This window comes from Microcebus murinus, chromosome 3 (genome assembly GCF_040939455.1).
Source record: "Microcebus murinus isolate Inina chromosome 3, M.murinus_Inina_mat1.0, whole genome shotgun sequence".
Taxonomy (NCBI): domain Eukaryota; kingdom Metazoa; phylum Chordata; class Mammalia; order Primates; family Cheirogaleidae; genus Microcebus; species Microcebus murinus.
The window spans coordinates 22166716-22193064 of NC_134106.1; the positions used below are offsets into that span (position 1 = coordinate 22166716).

General features: G+C 41.4%; 3 protein-coding genes across 5 annotated transcripts in view; 2 read left to right on the top strand and 1 right to left on the bottom strand.

Annotated features, from left to right (window-relative positions):
- Positions 1 to 11098, top strand: part of GPN1 (GPN-loop GTPase 1) — a 33403-nt gene extending 22305 nt beyond the window's left edge. The window contains exon 14 of the mRNA XM_012788301.3: positions 5638 to 11098. Coding sequence (XP_012643755.1) covers positions 5638 to 5723 — 86 coding nt within the window. The 3' untranslated portion in view covers positions 5724 to 11098. The remainder of the gene's footprint in view (positions 1 to 5637) is intronic.
- Positions 8063 to 20076, bottom strand: SUPT7L (SPT7 like, STAGA complex subunit gamma). 2 transcript variants are annotated; one of them, XM_012788299.3, is made up of 5 exons: positions 19803 to 20076; positions 16998 to 17608; positions 11349 to 11673; positions 9996 to 10236; positions 8063 to 8751 (listed from the first exon to the last, which is right to left on the bottom strand). In XM_012788299.3, exons 2-5 carry the CDS (start codon positions 17408 to 17410, stop codon positions 8489 to 8491), a joined length of 1242 nt encoding a protein of 413 aa, XP_012643753.1. In that variant the 5' UTR covers positions 17411 to 17608; positions 19803 to 20076; the 3' UTR covers positions 8063 to 8488. The 2 variants fall into 2 exon arrangements, with proteins under 2 accessions (XP_012643753.1, XP_012643754.1); XM_012788300.3 differs by having other exon boundaries at positions 9996 to 10233; positions 19803 to 20074.
- Positions 20077 to 20142: 66 nt separating this feature from the next.
- Positions 20143 to 26349, top strand: part of SLC4A1AP (solute carrier family 4 member 1 adaptor protein) — a 29731-nt gene continuing 23524 nt past the window's right edge. For both annotated transcript variants that reach the window (XM_012788290.3, XM_076000635.1), the window contains exons 1-5: positions 20143 to 21023; positions 21248 to 21440; positions 22581 to 22703; positions 23541 to 23601; positions 23943 to 24082. In XM_012788290.3, coding sequence (XP_012643744.1) covers positions 20361 to 21023; positions 21248 to 21440; positions 22581 to 22703; positions 23541 to 23601; positions 23943 to 24082 — 1180 coding nt within the window. In that variant the 5' untranslated portion in view covers positions 20143 to 20360. The remainder of the gene's footprint in view (positions 21024 to 21247; positions 21441 to 22580; positions 22704 to 23540; positions 23602 to 23942; positions 24083 to 26349) is intronic.

Here is a 26349-nt window from a genome sequence, read left to right on the forward strand (position 1 = left end):
AAATTCATTGATCAGTTCCAGGAGTTTCTTGGTTGAATCTTTGGGGTTTTCTAGATATAATATCATATCATCAGCAAACAGTGAAAGTTTGATCTCTTCTGCCCCTATTTGGATACCTTTAATTCCACTTTCCTGTCTGATTGCTGTAGCCAGGACTTCCAGCACTATGTTGAATAGAAGTGGAGATAGTGGGCAGCCTTGTCTGGTTCCAGTTCTAGTGGGAATGTTTTCAATTTTTCCCCATTCAGTATGATGTTGGCTATGGGTCTGTCATATATGGCTTGTATCATTTTTAGGTATGTCCCTTCTATGCCTATTTTATTAAGTGTTCGTATCATGAAAGGGTGTTGAATTTTGTCAAAAGTTTTTTCTGCATCTATTGAAAGAATCATGTGGTCTCTGTTTTTGCTTCTGTTTATGTGGTGAATTGCATTTATAGATTTACGTATGTTGAACCATCCCTGCATCCCTGGGATGAAGCCCACTTGGTTATGATGGATTATTTTTTTGATAAGCGTCTGGATTCGGTTACCTAAGATTTTGTTAAACTTTTTTGCATGTATATTCATTAGGGATATTGGTCTGTAGTTTTCTTTCTTTGTTGCATCCTTTCCTGGTTTTGGTATCAGAGTAATATTCGCTTCATAAAAGGTGTAGGGGAGATTTCCATTCTTCTTGATGTTGTGGAATAGTTTCTGCTAGATAGGTACTAGTTATTCTTTGTAAGTGTGGTAAAATTCAGGTGTGAAACCATCTGGACAGGGACCTTTCTTTTTAGGGAGATTTTTAATTGCCGTTTCTATTTCAGCTCTTGAGATTGGTCTGTTTAGGAAATCTATTTCTTCCTGGTTGAGCCTAGGGAGGCTGTGTGTTTCTAGAAAGTTGTCTATTTCCTCCACATTTTCCAGTTTGTGTGCATAAAGATTTTTGTAGTATTCATAAATTATATCTTGTATCTCTTTGGGATCAGTTGTGATATCTCCTTTTTTGTTCCTGATGGAGCTTATTAGAGATTTTTCTGCTTTTCGTTAGCTTAGCCAATGGCGTGTCAATTTTGTTTATTTTTTCAAAGAACCAACTTTTTGTTTTATTAATCTCCTGAATAGCTTCCCTGTTTTCAATTTCGTTCAGTTCTGCTTTGATCTTCTTGATTTCACTTCTTCTGCTGGGTTTGGGGTTGGTCTGTTCTTCTTTTTCCAGCTCTTTGAGTCGTTTCATTAGATTGTCTATTTGTGATCTTCTTGCCTTTTGGTTATAGGCATTTATGGAGATAAACTTTCCTCTGAGAACTGGTTTAGCTGTGTCCCAGAGGATTTGATAACTTGTCTCTCCATTGTCATTTTGTTCATAGAATTTTTTTATTTCCATCTTGATTTCTTCATTTATGAAGTAATCATTTAGTAGGAGGTTGTTTAATTTCCACGTTTTTGTGTAGAAATGTGAGTTTCTGTTAGGGTTGATTTCTACTTTTATTCCACTGTGATCCGAGAAGGTACGTGGTATGATTTCTATTTTTTTAAATTTCTTGAGATTTACTTTGTGTCCTAAGATATGGTCAATCTTAGAGAATGTCCTGTGAGCTGATGAGAAGAACATATATTCAGTGGATTTTGGGTAGAATGCCCTGTAAATGTCAGTCAGACCCAATTGTTCTAGAGTTTTGTTTAAGTCCATTATTTCTTTATTAATTTTCTGTTTAGGGGATCTGTCTTGTGCCGTCAGTGGGGTGTTGAAATCTCCGGTGATTATGGAGTTGCTATTAATCCATTTGCTTAGATCCAGTAAGGTTTGCTTTATGAAACTGGGTGCACCTAAGTTGGGTGCATATATATTTAAAATTGTTATCTCTTCTTGTTGAAGTGTGCCCTTCACCATTATATAATGACCCTCTTTGTCTTTCACTACTTTTGTTGGTTTAAAAACTAAATCGTCTGAAATTAGAACTGCCACACCAGCCTTCTTTTGGCTTCCGTTGCCTGGAATACTGATTTCCACCCTTTTACTTTTAGTCTATATGCATCCTTGCAAGTTAGATGTGTTTCCTGAAGACAGCATGTACTTGGCCTGTATTTTCTTATCCATTCAGCCAGCTTATATCTCTTGAGTGGAGAGTTTAAGCCATTCACATTTATTGAGAGAACTGATAGGTAAGGTAGATTATTGTTCATTCTGTTTGGTTGGATCTTGTTGCTTTGATGTCTCTCTTGAGCCATTGTATTATCTAGCCTTTAATCTTTGGGATTTGGTTGTTTTTATATTCGTGAGCTTTTATTATGGTGTTCCGTGCGTAACACTGTTTTGAGTACTTCTTGTAGGGCTGGTCTTGTCTTGGTGAATTCTCTGAGACTTTGCTTGTCTGAGAATGTCTTTATTTCTCCTTCATATATGAAGCTTAGTTTTGTAGGGAATAAAATTCTAGGCTGGGCAGTGTTTTGTTTCAGAAGAGTGAGAATGGGGCCCCAGTCTCTTCTTGCTTGTAAAGTCTCATTAGAGAAGTCTGGTGTTATTCGAATTGGCTTTCCCTTGTATGTTACTTGCTTCTTTCATCTTACAGCTCTTAGAAGGGCCTCTTTAGTTGATATTTTGGTCAGTCTGATGACTGCATGTCATGATGTCTTCCTGTTTGCATTGAATCTCCCAGGGGTCCTCTGAGCTTCTTGAACTTGTATATCGAGATTTTGAGTAAGGCCTGGGAAATTTTCCTCTATTATATCTTCAAATAGCTTGTCTAACCCTTGAGTGTTGTCTTCTTCCCCTTCTGGTAACCCTATGACCCTCACATTAGGTTTCTTCACATAATCCCACATCTCTTGTAGGCTTTGCTCTTTTCTCTTGTTTCTCTGCTCTATCTCTGTGACTGTTTTATTTAGTTGGAGGGTGTTATCTTCAATCTCTGAGATTCTTTCTTCTGTTTGATCTACCCTGTTCTTGAGGCTTTCTACTGTATTTTGTAGTTCCCTGAATTGATTCTTCATTTCCAGGAGTTCAGTTAAACTTTTCTTCATTGTGTCTATTTCTTTAGTGAACTTTTTGTGGTTTCTTTGTCTTGGTTAGTGAGTTGTTCTTGCGGGTCGTTGAGTTTTCTTATGATCCACATACAAAATTCCTCTTCTGTCATTTTGGTTGCCTGATGTTGGTTGGTTTCCATTTCTAGGGGGCTGGTGCTCCTCTTTGGGGGTGTGTTTTCCGTTTGGTTCTTCATATTTTCTGAGTTCCTTCGCTGATTTCTTCCCATGTCGATCTGTTGTTGTTTCTTTTCTTTAGGTTTTTGTTTGGGTATTCACACGCCTTGTTTAGTTTCTTAGCTGGTAGGTGGTGTCTCTGTGTGAGATTCGACCACTCCCTGTATAATGAGTCAGTAGGTGCCGTGAAAAGGCTGTGCAGGATGTCCTCCCTGTCAGTAGATGGCGCTTGCTTGGAGGAACAGGCTACGCTGTTTTTGTGTCCTGTTATCAGCTCTTGTTCCTGTAGAGAGGCACTCTAGTGCCTCAGGTGGTTGGTGGGGCCCTGGGACTCCCAGGTGTGTCCTTTTCTCCCCCTCAGTGAGGGCTGGTCTGGGAGTGAGTCTGGGCAGAGCTGGGTTGGGTAAGCATGCCCTCAGGCACCACCAATGTCTTAGCAGGGGTCAAAGTTCTGTTCTCTGCTTCCAGAAAAGCTGTCAGGGAGGGGCTGGAATGGTCCTGCTCAATCAGAATATCTGTGTCTGGGTGTTGGGCTGTCTGAGACCTGCAGTCTGGAGTGGCCATGCTTCTTTCCACCCTTCCCAACTCCACAGCTACTCCTGGGCCTCTGCCAGCAGGCCAGACCATACACCACCAGGCTTCCCCAGACTGTGGTGCCGGTGGGGAGGGTCCCTGCGCAGGAACGCCACCTGGGCTGGGCGCACGGCCTCCTTTTGGGAGGAGGGTTGCCCTCTAGGACACTGATCTGCCCCTTAAGGCACACACACCTCAGTAGGCTGTTCACTTATATCCCTTCTGTGCCCCAGGCAATGTGAGACCTCGGTGCACGGTATCTGGTCTGCACGTCTGACCTCTGGGCCCCAGAGTTCAAACTATACCACCACCAGGGAGAGGAGTGCCAGTCCCAATTGGCCCATAGGGAGCCCAAGCTGAGTCTATGTCTCAGCCTCAAGGTCTGCCCCATTCTTTTGGGATCACAATGCCAGCAGCACCTGGGAGGGCTGGCAGGTAGGGAGCTCACAGTCTGAGTTCCCCTCAGTCAGCTGTAGGGCCCCAAAAGGGAAGGTCCAGTTCCCTGGAGGTGCCTCTGGCTGGTGGCTATATTGTCTCTTTGGGCAGCCGTGGGTACAGTCAGAGGAGGGGAGCATAAGGCAATATGGCGCCTGCCTCGAGGCTCGGGTCTGTGCACAGAGGTGTCCCGAGGGAGTTGTGAGCCTGGTGCTGCGTCCACTACTGGCTTACAGCTCACTGGCGGCAGCTGTCTCTGGGCTAGTGTCTGCATGTATATCTACTCGCTGGGGAGCCCACCAGCAGTCCCAGATGCAGGGGAGGGGAAAGGTTACTGATCCACCTACCCTTCCCGCTGGTCTCCAGGCTGCTCTGGCGGTCTCAGCTTCCAGTTCTCCTCCGCAACCTCCTCCCGTAGAGTCTCCCATGGTCTCAGGTACCCCTCCTTCTGACCCTCGTCTGCTCTATGCTCATCTTCTTGCTTCTTCTAATTTCTGCTAGAATCTACCTTTTCTGCAGAGACACCTGTCTGGCGGTGTTTCTCATCCGCCATCTTTTTTTTTTTTTTTTTTGAGACAGAGTCTCACTTTGTTGCCCAGGCTAGAGTGAGTGCCATGGCGTCAGCCTAGCTCACAGCAACCTCAAACTCCTGGCTTAAGCAATCCTTCTGCCTCAGCCTCCCAAGTAGCTGGGACTACAGGCATGCGCCACCATGCCCGGCTAATTTTTTCTATATGTATTAGTTGGCCAATTAATTTCTTTCTATTTATAGTAGAGATGGGGTCTCGTTCTTGCTCAGGCTGGTTTCGAACTCCTGACCTCGAGCAATCCACCCGCCTCGGCCTCCCAGAGAGCTAGGATTACAGGCGTGAGCCACCGCGCCCGGCGCCCGGCTCATCTGCCATCTTGATCCCAACCCGAGCCTTACCACTTCTATTTAACTTTTTTTCTGGAGGTCGTTCAGATTCCTTCACAGTTTTTTCTCACAGCTTTCTTCCACCAAGGGGAATCCAAGTCTCCAACACCTCCTGTCTCCTGGAGCGGGTTACCAAGGACAGTCCTTCTCCCGCTGCCGTGCGTCGCACTGCCCCAGCCCACTGCAGGGGCTTGGTGCCTGCAACTTTGGGTGAAGTGGCCACCGGCTCCTGCGCCCTTGCCGGGCCGCTCCTCACGTGGGCGTAGGGGGATCGGGGTCTTCTCTGGGCTGGGAGGGTGGCGGTCAGAGCGGAGAATGTGTCCCGGCCCCAGCCCGCGCCCCTTGGACCTGATATCATACATTTTGGACAACATGATAAATAGAGCATACTCCTGGGAGAAATTTCCTTATTGGAAGGAGCCGTTTCTTAGAAATAAAGTACTGTTCCTGATGGATGGGTACCAAGAGCTCTAATCTGCTTTTCTAATGAGAGGGAGTTTTAAAAGAATTGCCCTTCTTTTTTCCTTCCAGTTACAGAGGAAAGCCAGGAAGAGCCAGCATTCCAGAATTTTATGCAAGAATCAATGGCACAGTATTGGAAGAGAAACGACAAATAGGAGACTTTAGGACACTTCACTTGTTCTTAGAAGTTCAAAATTTTGGAACACCATGTAAAGGAACTACTATCCTCACCTCTGACTGGGGGCTACTTTATAAAGGAGAATTTTCTTCAGAATAGCAGTTTGTCTTATTAGAGACATCTCATGACTAAGATGAAGTCAGGGATAGAAGACCTTTGGATGTGGCAGGTAGATGCTGATTCTTCTTTGGCCTTTCCCTTGTATTTATGCAGGAATGGATATATTGACTGTTCTTGGAAGCTGATATCCCTTCAAGCCTAAGACTTCAAGTTTTATTATTTGAACTCGAATACTTTTGCTACTGATGGACGCAATAGAGAGAGAGAACTTAGTCTCTTGGTGACCGCTTCAAATCTTTTATTAGGCTAGATCTATTGCCTCTACTTCCCAGCATCTTGCCCTCAACTCTTTAGTGTAAGTTCCTTGTTTAGCAGAAAGGAAGAGGGGAGACATGAACTTGTCCAAAGTGGCAGTGATGTCTCCTTGGCAACCAGTCAACGTTGGTATGAAGTCTGCCTCACACTGGATAGCTCGTTATAGGACACTCAGTTTGCTGAAGAAAGTGGGCAAACCATGATTAATGAATAAGAATTCCTGTTTCATTGGTGACTTGGATGAAGAGTTTTTAATTTTAACTTTGTTGTAAGCCTGCCTATCATGATTTCAAATTAGAAAATTATATAGTCATAAATAGATTCACTTTTGTTCAACAGAAAGGCTTAAAGCCAGATGTCCAAACTTGTCTCAGTAAGAAAGTGATGTTTACTAAAGTTTCCCATGTACACATACCTAGTGACCAAGTACAGAGCCAGGCCCCCTTTGTATTGTACTTTAAACTTAATGCAAAGCCTCCTTAGTGATTTACTCAGAGGCCATGGATTAGGGTCTGGTGCACATTCCACACATAACAGCCAGTATAAGGGTTTGCCCTGCTTCCACATTCTTTACAGTATCTTAAAACATAGTACATTTCTCTCAAGGAATTTTATCTCTGCCCTAGTCTATACTCCAACTTAGTGATTCTCAGAGTGTGGTCTCTGAACCAGAATCATCAGTCACGTCACCTGGAAAATTGTTAAATGTAACTCTCAAAACGTACTGAATCAGAAACTCTGGGGGTAAGGCCCAACAATCCGTTTTAGTAAGCCCTTCATGTGATTTTGGGGCATACTTGTTTGAGAACCACTGCTTCAACTCAGACAGCTTATAATTCCAGACCAAGTGAATCTCAGGTACCATACTCACATGACTTGCCTTATCAAAGTACCCTTAATCTTGACCATCTGGTGACTGTTCTCAAATTTAACATTCTAAAGCAATAAAATTACTGTGAGATATTAATTTCAGTATTCTATACTTAGTGGGAACCACTGGTCTAAAAATTTGAGCCTTTAAGAGGAAACCATTTACAATGCAAAACTCTGAACATACTTTTTAATAGTTAAATAACCTCATTTTATTGCTGTCATATTCCATCTTTATTCTCAATGCCTGGGACACTTAAGGCCCTCAATAATGTGCTGATTAAAGCTGTGCTGTATTTTGGTTTCTATTAAAGGAATATTCTAAAGTTTATAAGCCTTGTATTCTGCATCAGAAAACCAAATTTTAGCAGTTTAACATGCTGGCATCCATTACCAAGCCATGAAGTACATATCTGCTAATTACTCCTAATCACTACATTGCTACATTATTTACTTAATTAAATACTGCTTCAGACTATCAGATGCCAAGCAAGGTGATAATGGGATGGATGAATAACAACAGTAATGTTGTTCAGGACATGACGTAGAGTCGAAAGGTGTGTATTGCTATCCTTTGAAAGATTGCCTATTCAGTAACAGAAGCAGTGTAGAACTCTGGCAGAGGAATGGACTGCTGTCCTCTGATGACCAAACAGATACAACAAGTGAAATAAGTACAAGCCTGTCTTTGGATAGGACCTGTTTGCTTTATTCCCAAAGGAGAAAATGGAAGAAACAATTTAAAAACTGTACATGGTGAAAATATTTAGAAGTCTGAAAGTCAGCAGAAATAATAAAAGCAAAAAGGCCGAGGATACATGGAATAAATCTAGAGAAGAAAGAAAAAATATGTGGATGAGATAGGAGAGGGCTGTCTGAATAAGCATAAAGGCTGTGGTCACCACAGGACCTGATTTTATGAGACTTCAGGAGCAGCCAAGAGAGTTTAAAGAAGGTGACTGACAGATAAGCTGGGTTGTATTTAGCTATTTCCTATTAGGTATTAGTACTGGATTCCCAATGACTTGAACCAAAAATGAATCAAGTTAAATGAAAAAAACATCTGATATCAGCATATACTTACTTATAAGTCTATTCAAACACAGTTTTGAAGTTGAGCAAACATCCAATCTTCACATCTCTGCAAGGTTGGTCAAAGAGGTCTGATTCTCAGTGGTACAAGAGAAATGACTGTAGAGAAGCTAAGTAATGTGTCTAGTTACAGAAAAGACAATAGTCGGGGATAATGCTTTGGTCTCCTGATTACCATGCCAGCATCATGTTTCATCTGTGAACAGTGGCTTGGTTGTTATGGAAAACTATAAAAACTGGATGCAAAAGTAAAATGCAACCTTGTCTGGTTAAGTCCAGCTCCTCTGAAATTAGGAAAGTCCACTGTAGTTAAGAATAAGAATCAAATCACTGTTTATGGTAACAAATTCTAATATATCAAGGTTTTCTATAGTAGATCTGGACACATATCTTCCTTTTTTCTTTTTATATCTTCCTCATCCTCTTCTTGCAGCGCTGGTTGAAAACAGGGGAGGACCCCATGAGGCTATCAGTGGAGTGGGAACCATAGCTGCTGTCTGAGTCATCAGGGCTCTGAGGGATCCCGGCTTCACTCATGCCTGACATGGGCTCCTCGAAGACATCACTGCCCAGCACACCATGCCCAGAGACGTTGCCTTCTTCGCTCTCTTGAGGCTCCATTTTCACATGGGTGAGATTCCAAAGAGGAGAAGCATTTACCTCTGCACCTAGAAATAGAGGAAAGAACATACACCTGGTAGTAAGCTAAGTGTAGGACAGAGTAGAGTAAATATACCACTCAGACCTCACTAGTGTTCTTTGAACTCAGTTTTCACTGAGTTTATACTAGGCTGGAGAATATGGTTGTTATTCTCTGCTTTAAAAAGTTAACATCAAAGAATTACCAACTCTGAATATCTTCCCTTCCAATTCTTCCACCTTTCTTTCCCTTGCCTCACTCACCCCCATTTCCCCTAAACCAGGGAAGTAAAACTGTGCAAGTAGAAAGATTGCCTGTCCCACAGCCCCAAAGCAGGCACAACCATGGGTCTTGTTCAGTTGTTTAGTTTGTGCTTCCTTCCTTCTTCTTTGGGGCTGTCTTGTTTTCCTGCCTTTTGTTTGGATCTCTGGTCCTATCTCATTATGAAAGTTAATGAACACTACATAATGCTGATAGCAGTTCCTTGTGTGATCTCCACTGAAAAGTCTGCAACAATTTCTCGGTGGCCCTCCCATCGCTCTAAGTATTCTAGCAATGCTGTTCTGCTGTTCCATGGTGAAAGGATTCCCGCCCAACACTTTTAAAAGTATGGCCTAATTCCATTTAGACCACATTTAAAGATTTGCTATTTGAGTTATCTGTGCATTGATGAAATGACAATTTATATTTCTAAACAACTGAGTGCTCAGACTAATCTGCAGCCTGACTCAAGTAACGAGTCAGATGTCTGGTTCCTAAGGTAATCACAGAAGAGTATGCCAGCTGCCTCTAACTCAGAAGCCCTATTTTAATCTCTTTCATCTCTGATTTGTTGGCATACTCTAGCAAGGAAGTCCAACTATTCATATATCCTTGAGCAATTAACACTCCTCCATCTATTTGGCAGCTGTCTTATCCAATTAAGTAAAAACATCAGGAAGCACAAATATAGAATACTAAAGGAAGACGGGGATATCTGTCCAACCAGCTGGGTCAGCTGAAATCAACGTTGGTAATCAACAGGACACCATATATCGCATCTGTATCTTAACAAGTGATTATTTTAAAGAAGGCCTATAAAGCTGTGCTAGTGCTTTCTTCACAAATTAGAGAAGAATGCTGGTATCTCTAGATCAATGAAGCCGTGTTTGTTTTAGGACTTCCCATTCTGCCCACTCTCACTTTTGTTTTCCTACCTCCAGAGTTTGATTCCAAAAAGCAGAAAGTACGGAGATCAGTAGATCTCCCAGAATCAAAGTTTATTTCTCTTACTTGAAGCCTGTGGCGAAGCTTCAACCTCCAGGTTAGATGGGAAGCGCTCACTCTGAGCCCCAAGGACTCCCATGGGCAGTGACTGGTCTCCAGAAGCAAGGTCGGCCTCCAGTTCCTCACTGACAGGGAAGGTGATGTCGCTCACAGGTTCCTCCTTGATCTTCACAGGTTTAGTGTCCTCTGTGGCCTTTTCAGGATTGACAATCCTTTCATATTCCTCAGAGAGTTGCTTACTAATCTGCTGGCAAGCAAGAGTCAATTTTATAAGGATGTATTAAATGTTGGATAGTCAGCTTACACTATCCCATGGGAAAGCCAACAGAATATGAGTAACAGACAAGTTTTAATACATCCACTACCAATGAAAGAGATTGGTTTAAGGTATTGAGTTTGCATTTATGAGTGATAGAGACATAAAGAAAATGTGTTTGGCAGAGAATGTGTGTGTTATTAATTAAAAGTTATAGAAAGGTGAAAAGTCAAGTTAGATTGTGTTAAAGATAGACCTGGGACAAAAGATTACATATTTGTGTAAAATAACAGTTGACATGTGTACCCCAGGTGGATAATGAATGGTGTGGAAAATCTGAATCATTTAGCAAATACTTTTTTTGATTGGGTGTTAAAAAATTCCTAACATTCTAGATTTGGGGAAACTGAAACAGTGAACAAATGACTTGGTCAAGGCCACAAGGGTTGAAGAGATTAGATATTACTGGTTCTAACCAAAAATGGTATCCTACTCACAATTCTACAGGCAATATCACCTAACTCTGTTTGGGTTTTCATAGCACTTAACATTATCTGAAATTGGTTTGTTTGTTTTTTAGAGACAGGGTCTTGCTATGTTGCCCAGGCTGGCCTTCAACTCCTGGGCTCAGGCAATCCTGCCTCAGTCTCTCAAGTAGCAGGGTTTATAGGCACACGCACTACTGTACTGGCTCCTGAAATTGTTTTGATCATTATTTGTTTACTTGTTTTTGTTTCCCCCCAACAAGAATGTAAGCTTAAGGAACCTGTCTTGTTAACTGCTGTATTCCACAGTGCCTAACTCACGATAGGCACTTAATAAATACTTGTTGAATAAAAGCATACTAACTGCATCTCTCAGATTCCATATACCTGTGTATAATTTTTTTCAGAGGAATTATTAATTATTGGGGCTATTCACTGACTAAAGGAGGTCCTTTGTGTCTGGCCAGGACCACAGCTAGGGCCATAAGAAAAGGATGTTAAGTTCACTTGGTTCCAAGACCCTGTGCTCTGCACTCTAGAGCAAGTGTTGTGGGATTCTGATGAACACCCCTAGATTGGATAGATATCTATTTGCACTTCTCTACAGGATCACCTCACCTGTAGCATGTAACTGTGATAGTCCTTGATGCGGTGCTGCCAGAACTTCTGGAGGGAGAGCACGCTGCCAATACCCACTTCATGGAATACCTGTTCCATAACATCAGGGAAAGGAGTCTGTCCCAGCCGGGCCTCCCGATCCACAGCAAAGCGCAGCAACTTGGTGAACTTAAGGCAATACTCATGTGCCACATCAGTTAGGGTCTCCAGGACACTTTCATTAGCACACTCAAAGCCTGCATGGGCCAGGATTGTGGCTACTGCCTGGTAGAGGAGCTGTCGACAGGAGTGCCAGCTGAGTTCAGTCACAGGTTCCCCTTTCCCACTGAAAGTGGAAGACATGGTAGTATTATTAGTGCTCTTTCAAAGGGGTGACCAACTGTTCTGTCTCCCCAGGAGTTTTACAGTCCAGTCAAACTACTGGCCCTGCTTTCCAGGGAAATTCTATCAGGTTAGACAGCTCAGTTTCATGCTGCTGCTATCAGGGCATGTCTCAGCAACTCCCAGTGTTTGAACAGGCAATACTTGTCTATAATTAGCAATACAAAGGGTATCTAGTGAAAAGGAGGTTTCCTTCTAGCAATTGCTCAATTTTGGTCACTTTTAGGATTAAGTTTAATAGTATAGCTCAGACACTTCTCAATGATGCCTTAGTTATTTCACCAAAACATAGTTTCCACACATGCTGGGTGATATCTGGACTTTGAAAAATTCACAGTTCCAATCAGGAGATTCTTACATACCTACAAAGGACCATTTTTTAAAACTGGGAAGGCTCTCACAAAAATTCACTCAAGATGGATAACAGACTTAAACCTAAGGCATGAAACCTTAAGAATCCTAGAAGAAGATGTTGGGAAAACCCTTTCAGACATTGGCCTATTCTGGAAAGTGACCTATGCGGAGAATAAAAAAAAATAAATAAATAAAAAAAGAAAGAAAGTAAAAGAAAAAAAAAAGACATTGGCCTAGGCAAAGAATTCTTGAAGAAGACCCCCAAAGCAATCACCGCAGCAACAAAAATAAACAAATGGATCTAATCAAATTAAAAAACTTTCTGCACAGCCAAGGAAACTATCATTAGAGCAAACAGACAACCTACAGAATGCGAGAAAATATTTGCTCTCTACACTTCCGCTAAAGGTCTGATAACAAGAATCTATCTAGAACTCAAAAGAATTAACAAGAAAAAATCAAACAACCCCATCAAGAAATGGGGAACGGAAATGAACAGAAACTTTAGCAAAGACGACAGAATAATGGCCTGCAAACATAAAAAAATGCTCAACATCTCTAATCATTAGAGAAATACAAATCAAAACCACAATGAGATATCACCTAACCCCAGTGAGATTGGCCTGTATCAAAAAAATCCCCAAACACCAAATGCTGGCGAGGATGTGGAGAGACAGGAACACTTTTACACTGCTGGTGGGACTGCAAATTAGTGTAACCTTTGTGGAAAAGAATTTGGAGGTACCTCAAAGAGCTAGAAATAGAAATACCATTTGATCCAGCAATAGCATTATTAGGCATCTACCCAAAAGAGCATAAGACATTCTATTATAAAGACATCTGCACCCGAATGTTTATGGCAGCACAATTCACTAATGCAACAATGTGGAACAACCCAAGTGCCCGTCAATTCATGAGTCGATTATTAAAACTTGGTATACGTTTACAATGGAATATTACTCAATTATAAGAAATGACAGTGAGCTAGCACCACTTATATTATCCTGGATTAAGCTTAAGCCCATTATCCAAAGTGAGGTGACACAAGATCAGAAAAATGGGCTCCACATGTACTCGCCATCAAATTGGTACTGACTAACACTATGGTGCTTAAATGGTGGTGGTATTCACCAGGGATTTGGGGGTTGGGGGGGTAGACCCACATCTGAGGGATGTGGTAAGCATTGTGGAGGGGAAGGGCATACCTCTAACCCTTGCTAGGGAGAGGCAAAGATATAAAATGCAACCAAAATGTTTTTACTTTCATATTTTCTTGAAATAAAATTTAAAAAAAAACACCCCCAAAATAGGTTTAACACATTAACTGCCATGTGAGTTGTATTTAACTCATGCTAGTTTTGAGCCCGGGGCCTCGTGAAGTGTATGTAACTTACACATCTCTTCTTGGAAGTCACGAGAACTATTTTTCAGGTTGCATATAACTCACACACAGAAAATGATAAAAAATAACAAATATTTCATTAAATTAAAAAGGATTTTGTTTTCAAAGTTTTTATTATACTTTCCTAATAAAACACTGGCCCCAAGGCAAAAAAATTTTTTTCTAGAGTGGCAGTCAATGTGAAAAAACAAACAAAAAACTGGGAAGGCAACTCAATTTATGAAAGCAATTTAAAACATATATAGCTTACAAAGCATTTTCATCCTATCCTATGCTATAAAATGGGTAGGGTTCATGTTATTAATATTCCTATATTCTAGGAGAGGAAATTGAGGTTCAGAGGGGCTGACTTGCCAAAAGTTGTGTAGCTATTATTAGTAAGCAGTGGAAGTAAGCAATGGACCCTTCTGACTTAGGATCCTATATTCTTCATAATACACCATTTTTTTGCCCCTAAATCGCTAATGCTAAAATCTTCATCTTTCCAAGAAAAAAAACTTCAAAAAGCTGTCTGATCTCCTAAAATAACTTTCAATAACCTTTTAATAATTTACTTGTCTCCTGAAATTTCCTATCTGGCTTCTGTCTCCCCTGGTCAAAGGAATTTATTTTATAGATAAAAAAATAAAACATAGCACAGAAAATCATATTTCCTGGGTTCATATTTGGCATGTGTCACCATGTACCGTACAAAAGTGCCTGAGGGGCTATCTACCCACTTAACTATTATATGTTCAGTAGCTATTACTGCAAGTCACATAATAGTTTGAAAATAAGACAACCAATTGCTAAATAACTTTTCATTTAATATTTTTCTCATTATTTCCATGGTCAGTCTCTCTGGGCCAAAGGATAAAAGGCCTCAGAAACACCTAACAGAGTTAAACCAATATCGCTTTACTAGAGTAATATTTGGACCTCTTTCAAAGGAAAATAATTTTTTGGCACTTTCATAGCTGATGCAAATTATTTTTGTTATACACTTTTTTTTTTTTTTTGAGACAGAGTCTCACTCTGTTGCCCTGACTAGAATGAGTGCTGTGGCGTCAGCCTAGCTCACAGCAACCTCAACTTCTGGGCTCAAGCAATCCTTCTGCCCCAGCCTCCCAAGTAGCTGGGACTACAGGCATGTACCACCATGCCCAGCTAATTTTTTATATATATGTTTTTAGTTGGCCAATTAATTTCTTTCTATTTTTAGTAGACAAGTGGTCTTGCTCTTGCTCAAGCTGGTTTTGAACTCCTGACCTTGAGCAATCCGCCCACCTCAGCCTCCAAGAGTTCTAGGATTACAGGCGTGAGCCACCATGCCCAGCCTACAGTTTCTTAAATATGTATCAAACTAGGCCTAAACTTTTGATGATTATAGCTCTTGCTAACAATAGAAATTTGACTCAAAACTATGAAATTATAACTAGTATCAATTTAATATGGTGAACAATATTATTGAAAATGAAATTGCCCTCAAAATGTGAATATGGCATTGATTGAGCAAGTTTTTTGAGTTGGATGTATCCATACTGGCATGTGCTATGCATTTAATAACAGCTGTCCCTCCCCTTTTCACTATTCCAATGATTTCAGAACCTTCAATTATATAATGTACCTTAACATCACCTGACCATCATCTGGCCCAACTGCAACCCTTACATATTTAGTCTTGTTTTGTTCCTTTCTCATTAGTTTAGGGCCACTAAAATAGTAACTATTATCATCAGTAGGGAGATATAATAAATGATTTACAATATTACTTCTGTAGTATTCTTACCAAACATATTTTTTTATTATTTCTTTAGAGACAGGGTCTTGCTCTGTCACCCAGGATGGAGTGCAGAGGTGTGTTCATAGCTCACTGTAACCTCCAACTCCTGGGCTCAAGCAATCCTCCTGCCTCAGCCTTCTGAGTAGGTGGGACTACAGGTCTATGCCACCACACGTGAATAATTTTTTATTTTTTGTAGAGACCAAGTCTTGCTATGTTGCCCAGGCTGGTCTCCAACTCTTGGCCTTGAGCAATTCTCCTATCTCAGGTTCCCAAAGCACTGGGATTACAGGCATGAGTCACTGCATCCAGCCCTGAACATATTTAATCTGACTCTAATCCTGAGGAAATAAGTTAATTCAGTAAGTGGGACATCCTATAATACAAGTGACTTGAACTTGCAAAGTCACTAAAGAGGCAGAACAACCAGATGCAATGCATGAATCTTTGTTAGATTCTAGATGGGGGAAAAATCCATTTATAAAAGATATTTTGGGGACAATTAGAGAATATGAATATAGACTTATTAAGTGACATTTAATTAGTATTCATTTACTTTGTTATGATAATGGTATTGTGCTTATGTAGGATAATTTCCTTATTCTTAGGATATACATGCTAAGGAATTTAGGGGTGAAATATTGCAATGTCTGCCACTTTAAAATATTTGGCCAAAAAACTGTGTCTATTTAAGTATGTATTAATATATATATGTTTATATATTTGTGTGTATGTGTGTGTATATACGCATACATATGTAATAAAGTAAATGTGGCAAAATGTTAATCATGGTGAGTACAGGTGAAGAGTATTTGGAAGTTCATTATATGATTATTTAAACTTTTCTGTAGATTTGACAAATGAAAAGGAAAATGAAAAGGAAAAAAAGTAATTATTTGGCATTAAATACAATAGTAGCACTAGGTTATGAGGCAGTCATTCAGAGGATCCAGAGCAGGGCTTCTGAAACTTAAATTCACTTATGAATCTCCTAGAGGTCTTGTTAAAATGCACATTCTGATTCAGTAGGCCTGGATGAGGCCTGAGACTCTGCATTTCTAACAAGCTTCCAGGCGATGTTGATGCTGTTGGTCTTGGACCAGATATTGAGTAGCAAGGAGCAAGAACATTTTTATATTTCTTAAACTGTTACCAAAATGAAACTATACAATTTAAAAATTTTTGAATAGACTTGTGGACTCCTAATAATACCAGAATAAGCCTATGAATTCCAATTTGAAGATACTGAACTAAACTCATAGTATAAATTTTACAATAAAGAGAGATAAAACTCTAAGATCTATGAGGCCATGCCCTTTTTAACATGCCAGTGTATGTTCTTGCTCCTAGTAAAGTGCTTACCCCATAGTAGGTATTCAATAAATATTTGTTGCATTAGAAAATTTAAAAATACAGACTCTGTGCCAGGTACAGTGGCTCATACCAGTAATCCAAGCACTTTGGGAGGCTGAGGCGGGAGGATCACTTGAGGTCAAGTGTTTGAAACCAGCCTAGGTAACATAGTGAGACTGTCTCAACAAAAAATAAAAAAATAAAAATACAGACTCTGGATTATGAAGATTGGGGTTCAAAACTTAGACTTCCCACTAATTACCTGAGAAACTGTGGCCAAGTCAATTACTCTTATCCTTAGTTCTCTCATGTGGATATGGAAATGCTGTTACAGTCTTAACAGGGTTGTTGGGAAGATTACTTGAGAAAAGTAAGATATAGCAAAGCCTTGCCTTACCGATAAAAGTCACTCTCTGGGTCACTGTGCCGGATCTGGAACAGTGCATTAGCATTCTTACAATCTAAAGGTAGGAGGTCATCAGGGAGAGGAGGTGACCCAGGGCAGGAAGGGAGAGGTTCACTCTCTTCAGTCTTTACACCTTCTGTCTGCTGCTGATTCTGGGCCTGAGCTGTGGCAATAAGGTTGCGAAGACGTCGGTTGTGCTGAATCAACTGAATGGTATGGATGGTGAGGCTGCACGGCTCTGAGGGGATGTCCAACATGGTAGGGGGCTTGGGCTTGTTGGCTGAGGGTTGGTGCAGGGGTGGGTCATGGACTTCCACCAGACGGAACTCCCGTGGAAGCAAATCAAAGGAACTTCTGTTGGTCTGGCTTGATGATATTGGTATTTCTCCCCAGTATCTCAACATTTTGGAAGAAGAGATCTCAGGTTAAATGTAGACGATATCCTAAAAGTAATGTGTTTAAATATCTGGCAACTGTAGGTTATAGGCTTTTGCAGTGAAAAATATGAAGTATAGCCAGTTGTTTAAGTAAAAAGCAGGCTATTTAAGATCACTTAGGAAAATGTCAGTATCGGCAAAAATGTAGGACCAAAGATGTTCTCCCTAAAGAAATTAAGAGAAATATAACTGTTAGATGATTGTTATTGTCACACTATGACGATTCTTACTGGACTGAGCCACAAGGTAGAATTTGGGTAGACTAATAGCTTCCATACTATCTGGGGCTCTAGTATCTGTGTTTTCCATCTCACCTCACCAACTCATTACCATCATGCTCAATCCCGAATAATTTTCAAGGCATGATGTAAATATGAAGTGTATTTCTCAGGTTATCTTGACATATCTGTGCCAGATGAATACTAGAAAAGGGAGTAGAGTTAAAGATAGTAGGAAGTAGTTTGTATTCTCTATCTCAGGCATAGTCTTAGTAGAAAAATTTATGAACCACTAATCTAAATGGTCTTATGCTTTAAACTTCTGACATATGTACAAAAGAATCAAAGATTTCTGCCACTTTCTAATTGGTATTCCTTCCTCCAATCTCTCTTTGTATCCAATCTATTCTCCATACTGCTGCTAGACTTACTCTTTATTTTAAAATTTTTTAATTTTATTTCATTTTTAATTTTTTTGCCCTGCTTCCTGGAGCTTATTCTTTTTAAAAATCAAGTCTGGGCTGGGCGTGGTGGCTCACGCCTGTAATCCTAGCACTCTGGGAGGCCAAGGCGGGCGGATTGCTTGAGGTCAGGAGTCCGAAACCAGCCTGAGCAAGAGCGAGACCCCGTCTCTACTATAAATAGAAAGAAATTAATTGGCCAACTAATATATATAGAAAAAATTAGCCAGGCATGGTGGCGCATGCCTGTAGTCCCAGCTACTCGGGAGGCTGAGGCAGAAGGATTGCTTGAGCCCAGGAGTTTGAGGTTGCTGTGAGCTAGGCTGACGCCACGGCACTCACTCTAGCCTGGGCAACAAAGTGAAACTCTGTCTCAAAAAAAAAAAAAAAAAAAAAATCAAGTCTGATGGCTTCCCATGGGCTTTTGGGAAAAGTCAGAATTCTTTGGCTTACAATTCAACAAAATGCACAATCTGGGTTCAACTCGCCTTTGCAGATTCATTGCCCATATGTCTCTTCAAGTTCAACAAACATTTGTTAAATGCCAGGCACTATGTGAGGAGACAAAGACCAATAATGCAAGATCCCTGTCCTGAAGTGAGGGAGAGAAACAGAATATTTCAACATGAAAGTGTGTGATAAGTGCCATTCTAGAGGTATATACAACTAGTGTAGTGGAAGCACAAAGTAGGGGGTTCCTGGCAGAAATGACCACCTTAGTTCTAACAATATCATACTACTCAGTTTCTTGAGAACATGCATTTCCACAGTTGACCCTTTAGGCTGTGATCTCTGCCAGAAATGCCCTGTCAACTCCCACATCCCTGGCAGTCTGATATTCATTCTTAAGTAAGCTTAAGTCACCTTTTGTCACTTCCCCAGTACATCTCCCTTTCTATATTCTCACAGCACTTAGCATGTCTCTGTCACAGCATTTATCCTTGGATTTTAACTAGCCCTTAATCAATTTTATTCTCCCATTTACTCATTATGGTCATGATCTTGGCACACAGTATTATCTGCCATTTTATTGAATGCTTACTCTATGCTAGGCTTCACTTTTACAGTTTAATTCAATTCTCCTAACAACCCTATGAAGCAGATATTATTACTATCCCCATTTTTCAGATGCGAGAGCTGAGGCTCAATGTCTTGCTCAATGTCACAAACGATGAGGGCAAAAGTCAAGACAAGCTCCAAGGTCTACACTCTTAAGCACTAAATTATGTTGCCTCAATAATTTGTCTCAGGGGCACAGTGGCTGATGCCTGTAATCCTAGCACTCTGGGAGGCAGAGGCAAGCAGATCGTTTGAGCTCAGGAGTTCCAGACCAGCCTGAGCAAGAGCAAGAGCAAGACCCCATCTCTACTAAAAATAGAAAGAAAATTAATTGGCCAACTAAAATATATAGAAAAAAATTAGCCGGGCACAGTGGCACATGCCTGTAGTCTCAGCTACTCAGGAGGCTGAGGCAGAAGGATCGCTTGAGCCCAGGAGTTTGAGGTTGCTGTGACCTAGGCTGACGCCACGGCACTCTAGCCCGGGCAACAGAGGGAGACTCTGTCTCAAAAAATAGTAATAATAATTTGTCTCGGAATGAATAAATGAATGAGGGAAATAACAGAAAAATCTCCCTCTTCCTAATTTCATTGAAAGGCAAACGAAGGACAGGCACCAAACCTAAGGAATGTCCAAATTCCTCCAGGGGCGGTCTTCGGTCACGGTCAGCAGACGCAGGCGCCAATCACAGGGTCCTGACGTTGCCTGATGTCCAGGGCAGCCGGAAGATGGTAAGGTCTGGACCAGAATCGACACAAAGTGGTGCCACTATGCACTGCTGCGTCGCAGAAGCGGGCTGGGCAGCTGTCGGACCCCAAGAGGCCTGAGGCAAGGGTCGCGTGAGGCCCGGAACGCTGTTTGCTGGTTAGTGGTCCAAGACTGCCGGAAGCGCTTCTTCTCAATCAGGCTATGCCACAGGAAGTCATTACAATCCTGTTGCAACCTCTAAAGATGTCCCCATTCTGCCCAGGGACCCGACACCCTTTTTCTGTTTTAATCTTACTATGACTTTCTCGTGTTGCGCACCATTTCACAGCGCTCTGGATCGTGAAGGAGCAACTCCACCATTGCTACCCAGAAGAGTCACTGAGAGTTTGGAAAAGGGAGACGGGGAGAGGAACGAACAGACCGAAGGGTAAGGTTTCTAGGAACAGATTTCGAGGCTGCACCCGAGTTAGGATGGCTGATACTCCTCTACAGTCGGAGCCGGCGGCACCGCAAGAAGTCAGTGACGACTTCAAGAAGCCAGCTCTGCCGGTGCCTCCGGTGGTGCGGGATAAAACTCCGGCTACCATTCCCTCAGACTCTGAAGAGGTGAAGAAAGAAAGGCCCACAGTGCTGCGGGACCCCGATTCTGGGGAGCCCGACGTCCCGTCACCTCTGCTGGATAGCGGGAACACCAGGAGTCCACAGGAGGAGCAGCCACGTCCCCCCACAGCATCTTCTTCCTCTGGCGGTCCGGCCCGGGCTCCCCCCTATCAAGAGCCGCCATGGGGTGGCCCAACCACGGCCCCGTACAGCCTAGAGACCCTGAAGGGCGGCACCATCCTTGGCACCCGTAGCTTGAAAGGGACGAGTTACTGCCTTTTCGGGAGGCTGTCTAGCTGCGACGTGTGCCTGGAGCACCCTTCTGTGTCTCGTTACCATGCCGTGCTGCAGCACAGGGCGTCCAGCCCAGACAAAGAATGCGAGGGCCATGGGCCGGGCTTCTACCTCTATGATCTGGGAAGCACCCATGGCACTTTTCTTAACAAAACTCGCATCCCACCCCGCACCTATTGTCGGGTCCACGTCGGGTATGTTCTTCGTTTTGGAGGCAGCACCCGGCTCTTCATCCTGCAGGTAAGTAGAAAAATCTAGACTTGAAATCTCAGAAGCTCACCGGGCTGCGCTCCTGAGCTTCTTAAGCTTTTGTTGAGGAAGGAAATTCTCCCAGTTAACGATTACAAAAGTGGAGGAATCAATCTGGCCCCTCATCTCCAGACCTGTATATACATTGCTGTATTTCCGAAAGTAACTTCCACAATCCTGAACTCTGAAAGAACTTTTTTTGCTTGGTTTTTAAGGGACCAGAGGAAGACCGAGAGGCAGAATCCGAGTTAACGGTGACGCAGTTGAAGGAATTGCGAAAGCAGCAACAAATGTTGGAGAAGAAGATGCTAGGAGAAGACTCAGATGAAGAGGAGGAAATGGATGCTACTGAAAGGAACAGAAATACTAGTAGCCAAGATGATGAGATGGGTTGCACCTGGGGAATGGGTAAGAAATTAAAATTGCTGACATAGGTTAATATTTTGAATTCATTACTACTGGTGCCCTTGAATGTTTTTTTCATACAATTTTTCATGCCTCTTTGAGATAGGGAAAACATAATTTGCACCTTACTGTTGTAAAAAAATTGAATATGATCACTATGGAGTTCTTTTAACTTGTTCTTTTTTTTTTTTTTTTTTTTTTTTTTTGAGACAGAGTCTCACTTTGTTGCCCAGGCTAGAGTGAGTGCCATGGCGTCAGCCTAGCTCACAGCAACCTCAGACTCCTGGGCTCAAGCGATCCTACTGCCTCAGCCTCCCGAGTAGCTGGGACTACAGGCATGCGCCACCATGCCCGGCTAATTTTTTCTGTATGTATTAGTTGGCCAATTAATTTTTTCTTTCTATTTATGGTAGAGACGGGGTCTCGCTCTTGTTCAGGCTGGTTTTGAACTCCTGACCTTGAGCAATCCACCCGCCTCGGCCTCCCAGAGTGCTAGGATTACAGGCGTGAGCCACCGCGCCCGGCCTTTAACTTGTTCTTAATGCACTGTCTTGTTCAAAACTCGTCCTCAGCATACAATTAACTTATAATTTTTTTACCATTTAATGGCAAAAATATTTATTTATTAAATACTGACCTTGTGCTATATGATCATCACTGGAGGGGTGGAGCTACAGTCAATCAAATAAATGGTATAAAAAGTATTGGGAAATGATATAAAAAGGATATAAAAAATAATGATATATAAAAAGTAATGATATAAAAAAATGATACAAAAAGTATTGGGAAATTATATTGGAGATAAAATATTAGACCTGAGTGTGAGAGGAGGAGAATGTGAGACTGAGGAGCTCAGATTTTTTTTCCAAAATGTGGTAGGTAATTTTGCTTTTAAAATATAGTAATAGAGGAAAAATATTAAGATGCCATGACAACAAATTTTGACTTGTCATACAATTTAGAAAACCCTGAAGATGCTCATACTGGTGGTTTTGTGGTCGCTTCACCCCCTCCCCCAAATATGTATTTTTCTTTTCATTACAGATAACTGTACCTTTATGCAGCCTGAAAGGATAGTGGGTGTCATTCACATAGTCTCTTCTCATGTCTGGTTATCTTTCCTTTCTTTCCCATATCCTGTAGGAGAAGATGCTGTAGAGGATGAGGCTGAAGAGAACCCCATTGTCTTAGAGTTTCAGCAAGAAAGGGAGGCCTTTTATATAAAGGATCCAAAAAAGGCTCTCCAAGGTTTTTTTGACCGAGAAGGTATGTAAACAGATTCTGACCCTGCCAGTAAAATGTATCCTTGTTTTCTAGAGCTTCAGGTAGAGCATTATACTTAGAAATGCTGTATTTATCTGCTGTCCTCTTTGTTCAGTTCTTGCATTTGTGGTCAGTTGCTTTAGGTTTATTTTAAAATTATTCCTTATTATTTTAGTCGTAGAAGAAAAGAAAATCGCAAAAATCTTTTTAGTCTTTCTTCTCATCTTGGAAAAAAGAAACTATTTTTTTCCTGACTCATCTCATTCTTCTCAAAAGATCCTGGGCTTTGGTGGTAGGGAAATTGAGCCAACTTCCTGTAATTCGTTATTCCTGATTCACCTGATCTTTTGTAATTCCTAACATGGATTTTGATTTTATATGATTTTAAAAAATGTTTTTACAGAGGATTGTTTTAGTAGAAATACTCTGAGAGAACATTTATGTGTATATATGTGTCTATATATGCATATATTTTATATATGTACATAATATATGAACTGGCTGCTTTCTATACTTAATACTTATGCTTCTAAAACTAGGCAACTGTGTTAAAATAACCACTTAAGTCTATAACTTGTAAAAAGTATGAAAGCTACTATATAGTGAACAAAGCTGTGTTGGAGAGTTGACTGTTTTGATCTTAGTTTGCTTTTTTCTCTGCTTCAAACTCATTCTAATTTTATTATCAGATTATAATCCCTAGGAATGATAAGTGAAATGCATTGAGATTTATTATTCAGTGTGGTTCGGGAACTTATTTAACCATTGTTCTCATTTCTCATATCAACTAGTGATTTTCAGATCCTATTAAAATTGTTTTGTGTTTTTTTTCTCCTACAGGAGAAGAATTAGAATATGAATTTGATGAACAGGGACACAGCACTTGGCTCTGCAGAGTGAGGTATGTTCTTTTCTTATTAATGTCCATTTCTGGAAAGTGGCTATTTTCAGGTTTAATTTATGGTTAGAGACAACAAGTCAAAGAGTAACTTTAGTCTTAATTTTAGGCTCTTCCTAAATTTGGGCCTTGATAGCTTAGTAACACTTATGTTATTGGGGAGTCAGGTGGGATGAGTAAGAGGTGGAAGGTAAAGATTTGAAGTCCAACCTTGGCAAGATAGAACAAGATGAATTGAGAGATTGAAAAACCATCTAAAAAAACCCACAACTATTAGCATATTAGTTGTTTTCATGAGGATTGGAGCTTAATGCTATGCTACAATTCCCACCAAACCAATGCAGATTACCTGTGGATGATTCAACTGGAAAACAACTGGTGGCTGAGGCCATTCACTCAGGAAAGAAAAAAGAAGCAATGATCCAGTGCTCACTGGAAGCTTGTCGTATCCTTGATACTTTGGGGTTGCTGCGGCAGGAAGCAGGTCTGTATATAGGAGCCCTTTCTTCTTAAAATGAGAAAAAGAAGGCCAGGCGGGGTGGCTCACGCCTGTAATCCCAGCACTCTGGGAGGCCGAGGTGGGAGGATTGCTCGAGGTCAGGAGTTTGAAACCAGCCTGAGCAAGAGCGAGACCCCCGTCTCTACTATAAAAATAGAAAGAAATTAATTGGCCAACTAATATATATAGAAAAAATTAGCCGGGCATGGTGGCACATGTTTGTAGTCCCAGCTACTCGGGAAGCTGAGGCAGCAGGATTGTTTGAGCCCAGGAGTTTGAGGTTGCTGTGAGCTTGGCTGACGCCATGGCACTCACTCTAGCCTGGGCAACAAAGCGAGACTCTGTCTCAAAGAAAAAGAAGGAAAATTTAACACAAAAGGTGGTAAAACCTCTTTATAGGGGAATAGGTAATTGTATTTTGAAATGAAAAGAAAAAGAATCCTGATCTTAATACCCTAAGGTAGCCATTGTTTATATTCTCCCAGATATTTTCTTGTCTTTTTTTTTTTTTTTTTTTTTTTTTGAGACAGAGTCTCGCTTTGTTGCCCAGGCTAGAGTGAGTGCCATGGCGACAGCCTGGCTCACAGCAACCTCAAACTCCTGGGCTCAGCGATCCTTCTGCCTCAGCCTCCCGAGTAGCTGGGACTACAGGCATGTGCCACCATGTCCGGCTAATTTTTTCTATATATATTAGTTGGCCAATTAATTTTCTTTCTATTTATAGTAGAGACGGGGTCTTGCTCTTGCTCAGGCTGGTTTCAAACTCCTGACCTCAAGCAATCCGCCCACCTTGGCCTCCTAGAGTGCTAGGATTACAGGTGTGAGCCACCGCGCCTGGCCATCTCAGACTTTTTCTATGCATACATAAATGTGTGTTTAGAAATAGATCCTTTAACAAAAAGCAAACACTGATACATAAATATAGTCACATTACTTACACTCTTTTGTGGCTCACTCTTTTAACATATGGATATATCATGGATATTATCCATATCAATACATTAGATTTACCTTGTTTTTTTAAAAAAAAGTCTGGCTGTAGCATCACTTATATTTTTATTTATTTTTATAAAGGCTTATATTTTTATTTATTCTAAAATTAATTTTTATTATTGCAAAAGAACTTACGTCTGGTCTAAAACTACCAAAAGACTTATAATGAAATATATACCTGTTCCTTGCCCTAATGTTCCTCAGTCCTCTTCTGTAGCAGCTTTTAACTCTTCCAGTTATTTCTTCTGGCATTTAAAAATACCTCTATTTCTGGCCAGGCGAGGTGGCTCATGCCTGTAATCCTAGCACTCTGGGAGGCCAAGGTGGGAAAACTGAGTTCAGGAGTTCGAGACCAGCCTGAGCAAGAGCAAGACCCTGTCTCTAGGCCGGGCGCTGTGGCTCACGCCTGTAATCCTAGCTCTTGGGAGGCCGAGGCGGGCGGATTGCTCAAGGTCAGGAGTTCAAAACCAGCCTGAGCAAGAGCGAGACCCCGTCTCTACTACAAATAGAAAGAAATTAATTGGCCAACTGATATATATATAAAAAAATTAGCCGGGCATGGTGGCGCATGCCTGTAGTCCCAGCTACCCGGGAGGCTGAGGCAGAAGGATCACTCGAGCCCAGGAGTTTGAGGTTGCTGTGAGCTAGGCTGACACCACGGCACTCACTCTAGCCTGGGTAACAAAGCGAGACTCTGTCTCAAAAAAAAAAAAAAAAAAAAAAAAGACCCTGTCTCTACTATAAATAGAAAGAAATTAGCCAAACAACTAAAAATAGAAAATAATTAGCTGGGCACGGTGGCACATGCCTGTAGTCCTAGCTACCCGGGAGGCTGAGGCAGGAGGATTGCTTGAGCCCGGGAGTGTGAGGTTGCTGTGAGCTAGGCTGATGCCACGGCACTCTAGCCCGGGCAACAGAGTGAGACTCTGTCTCAAAAACAACAACAACAACACAAACCTCTATTTCTGAGAAACAAGAATATCCTGTTGTGTTTTGAGTCTTTTATTTTATCAATTTATTTTTTTAAGAGATGGGGTCTTGCTATATTGCCCAGTCTGGTCTCAAGCTCTTGGTCTCAAGCAATACTCCCACCTTGGTCTCCCAGAGTGCTGGGGTTACAGGTGTGAACCACTGTGCCCAGCTAAGTAGACATTACCTATTGACTCTGTTAACTTTAGTTATTTAGAATTTACATGATTATGCTTATGCAAATATTAGTCATAGCTGAGCAGTTTTGTTTATTTCTTTTATTTTGCAAT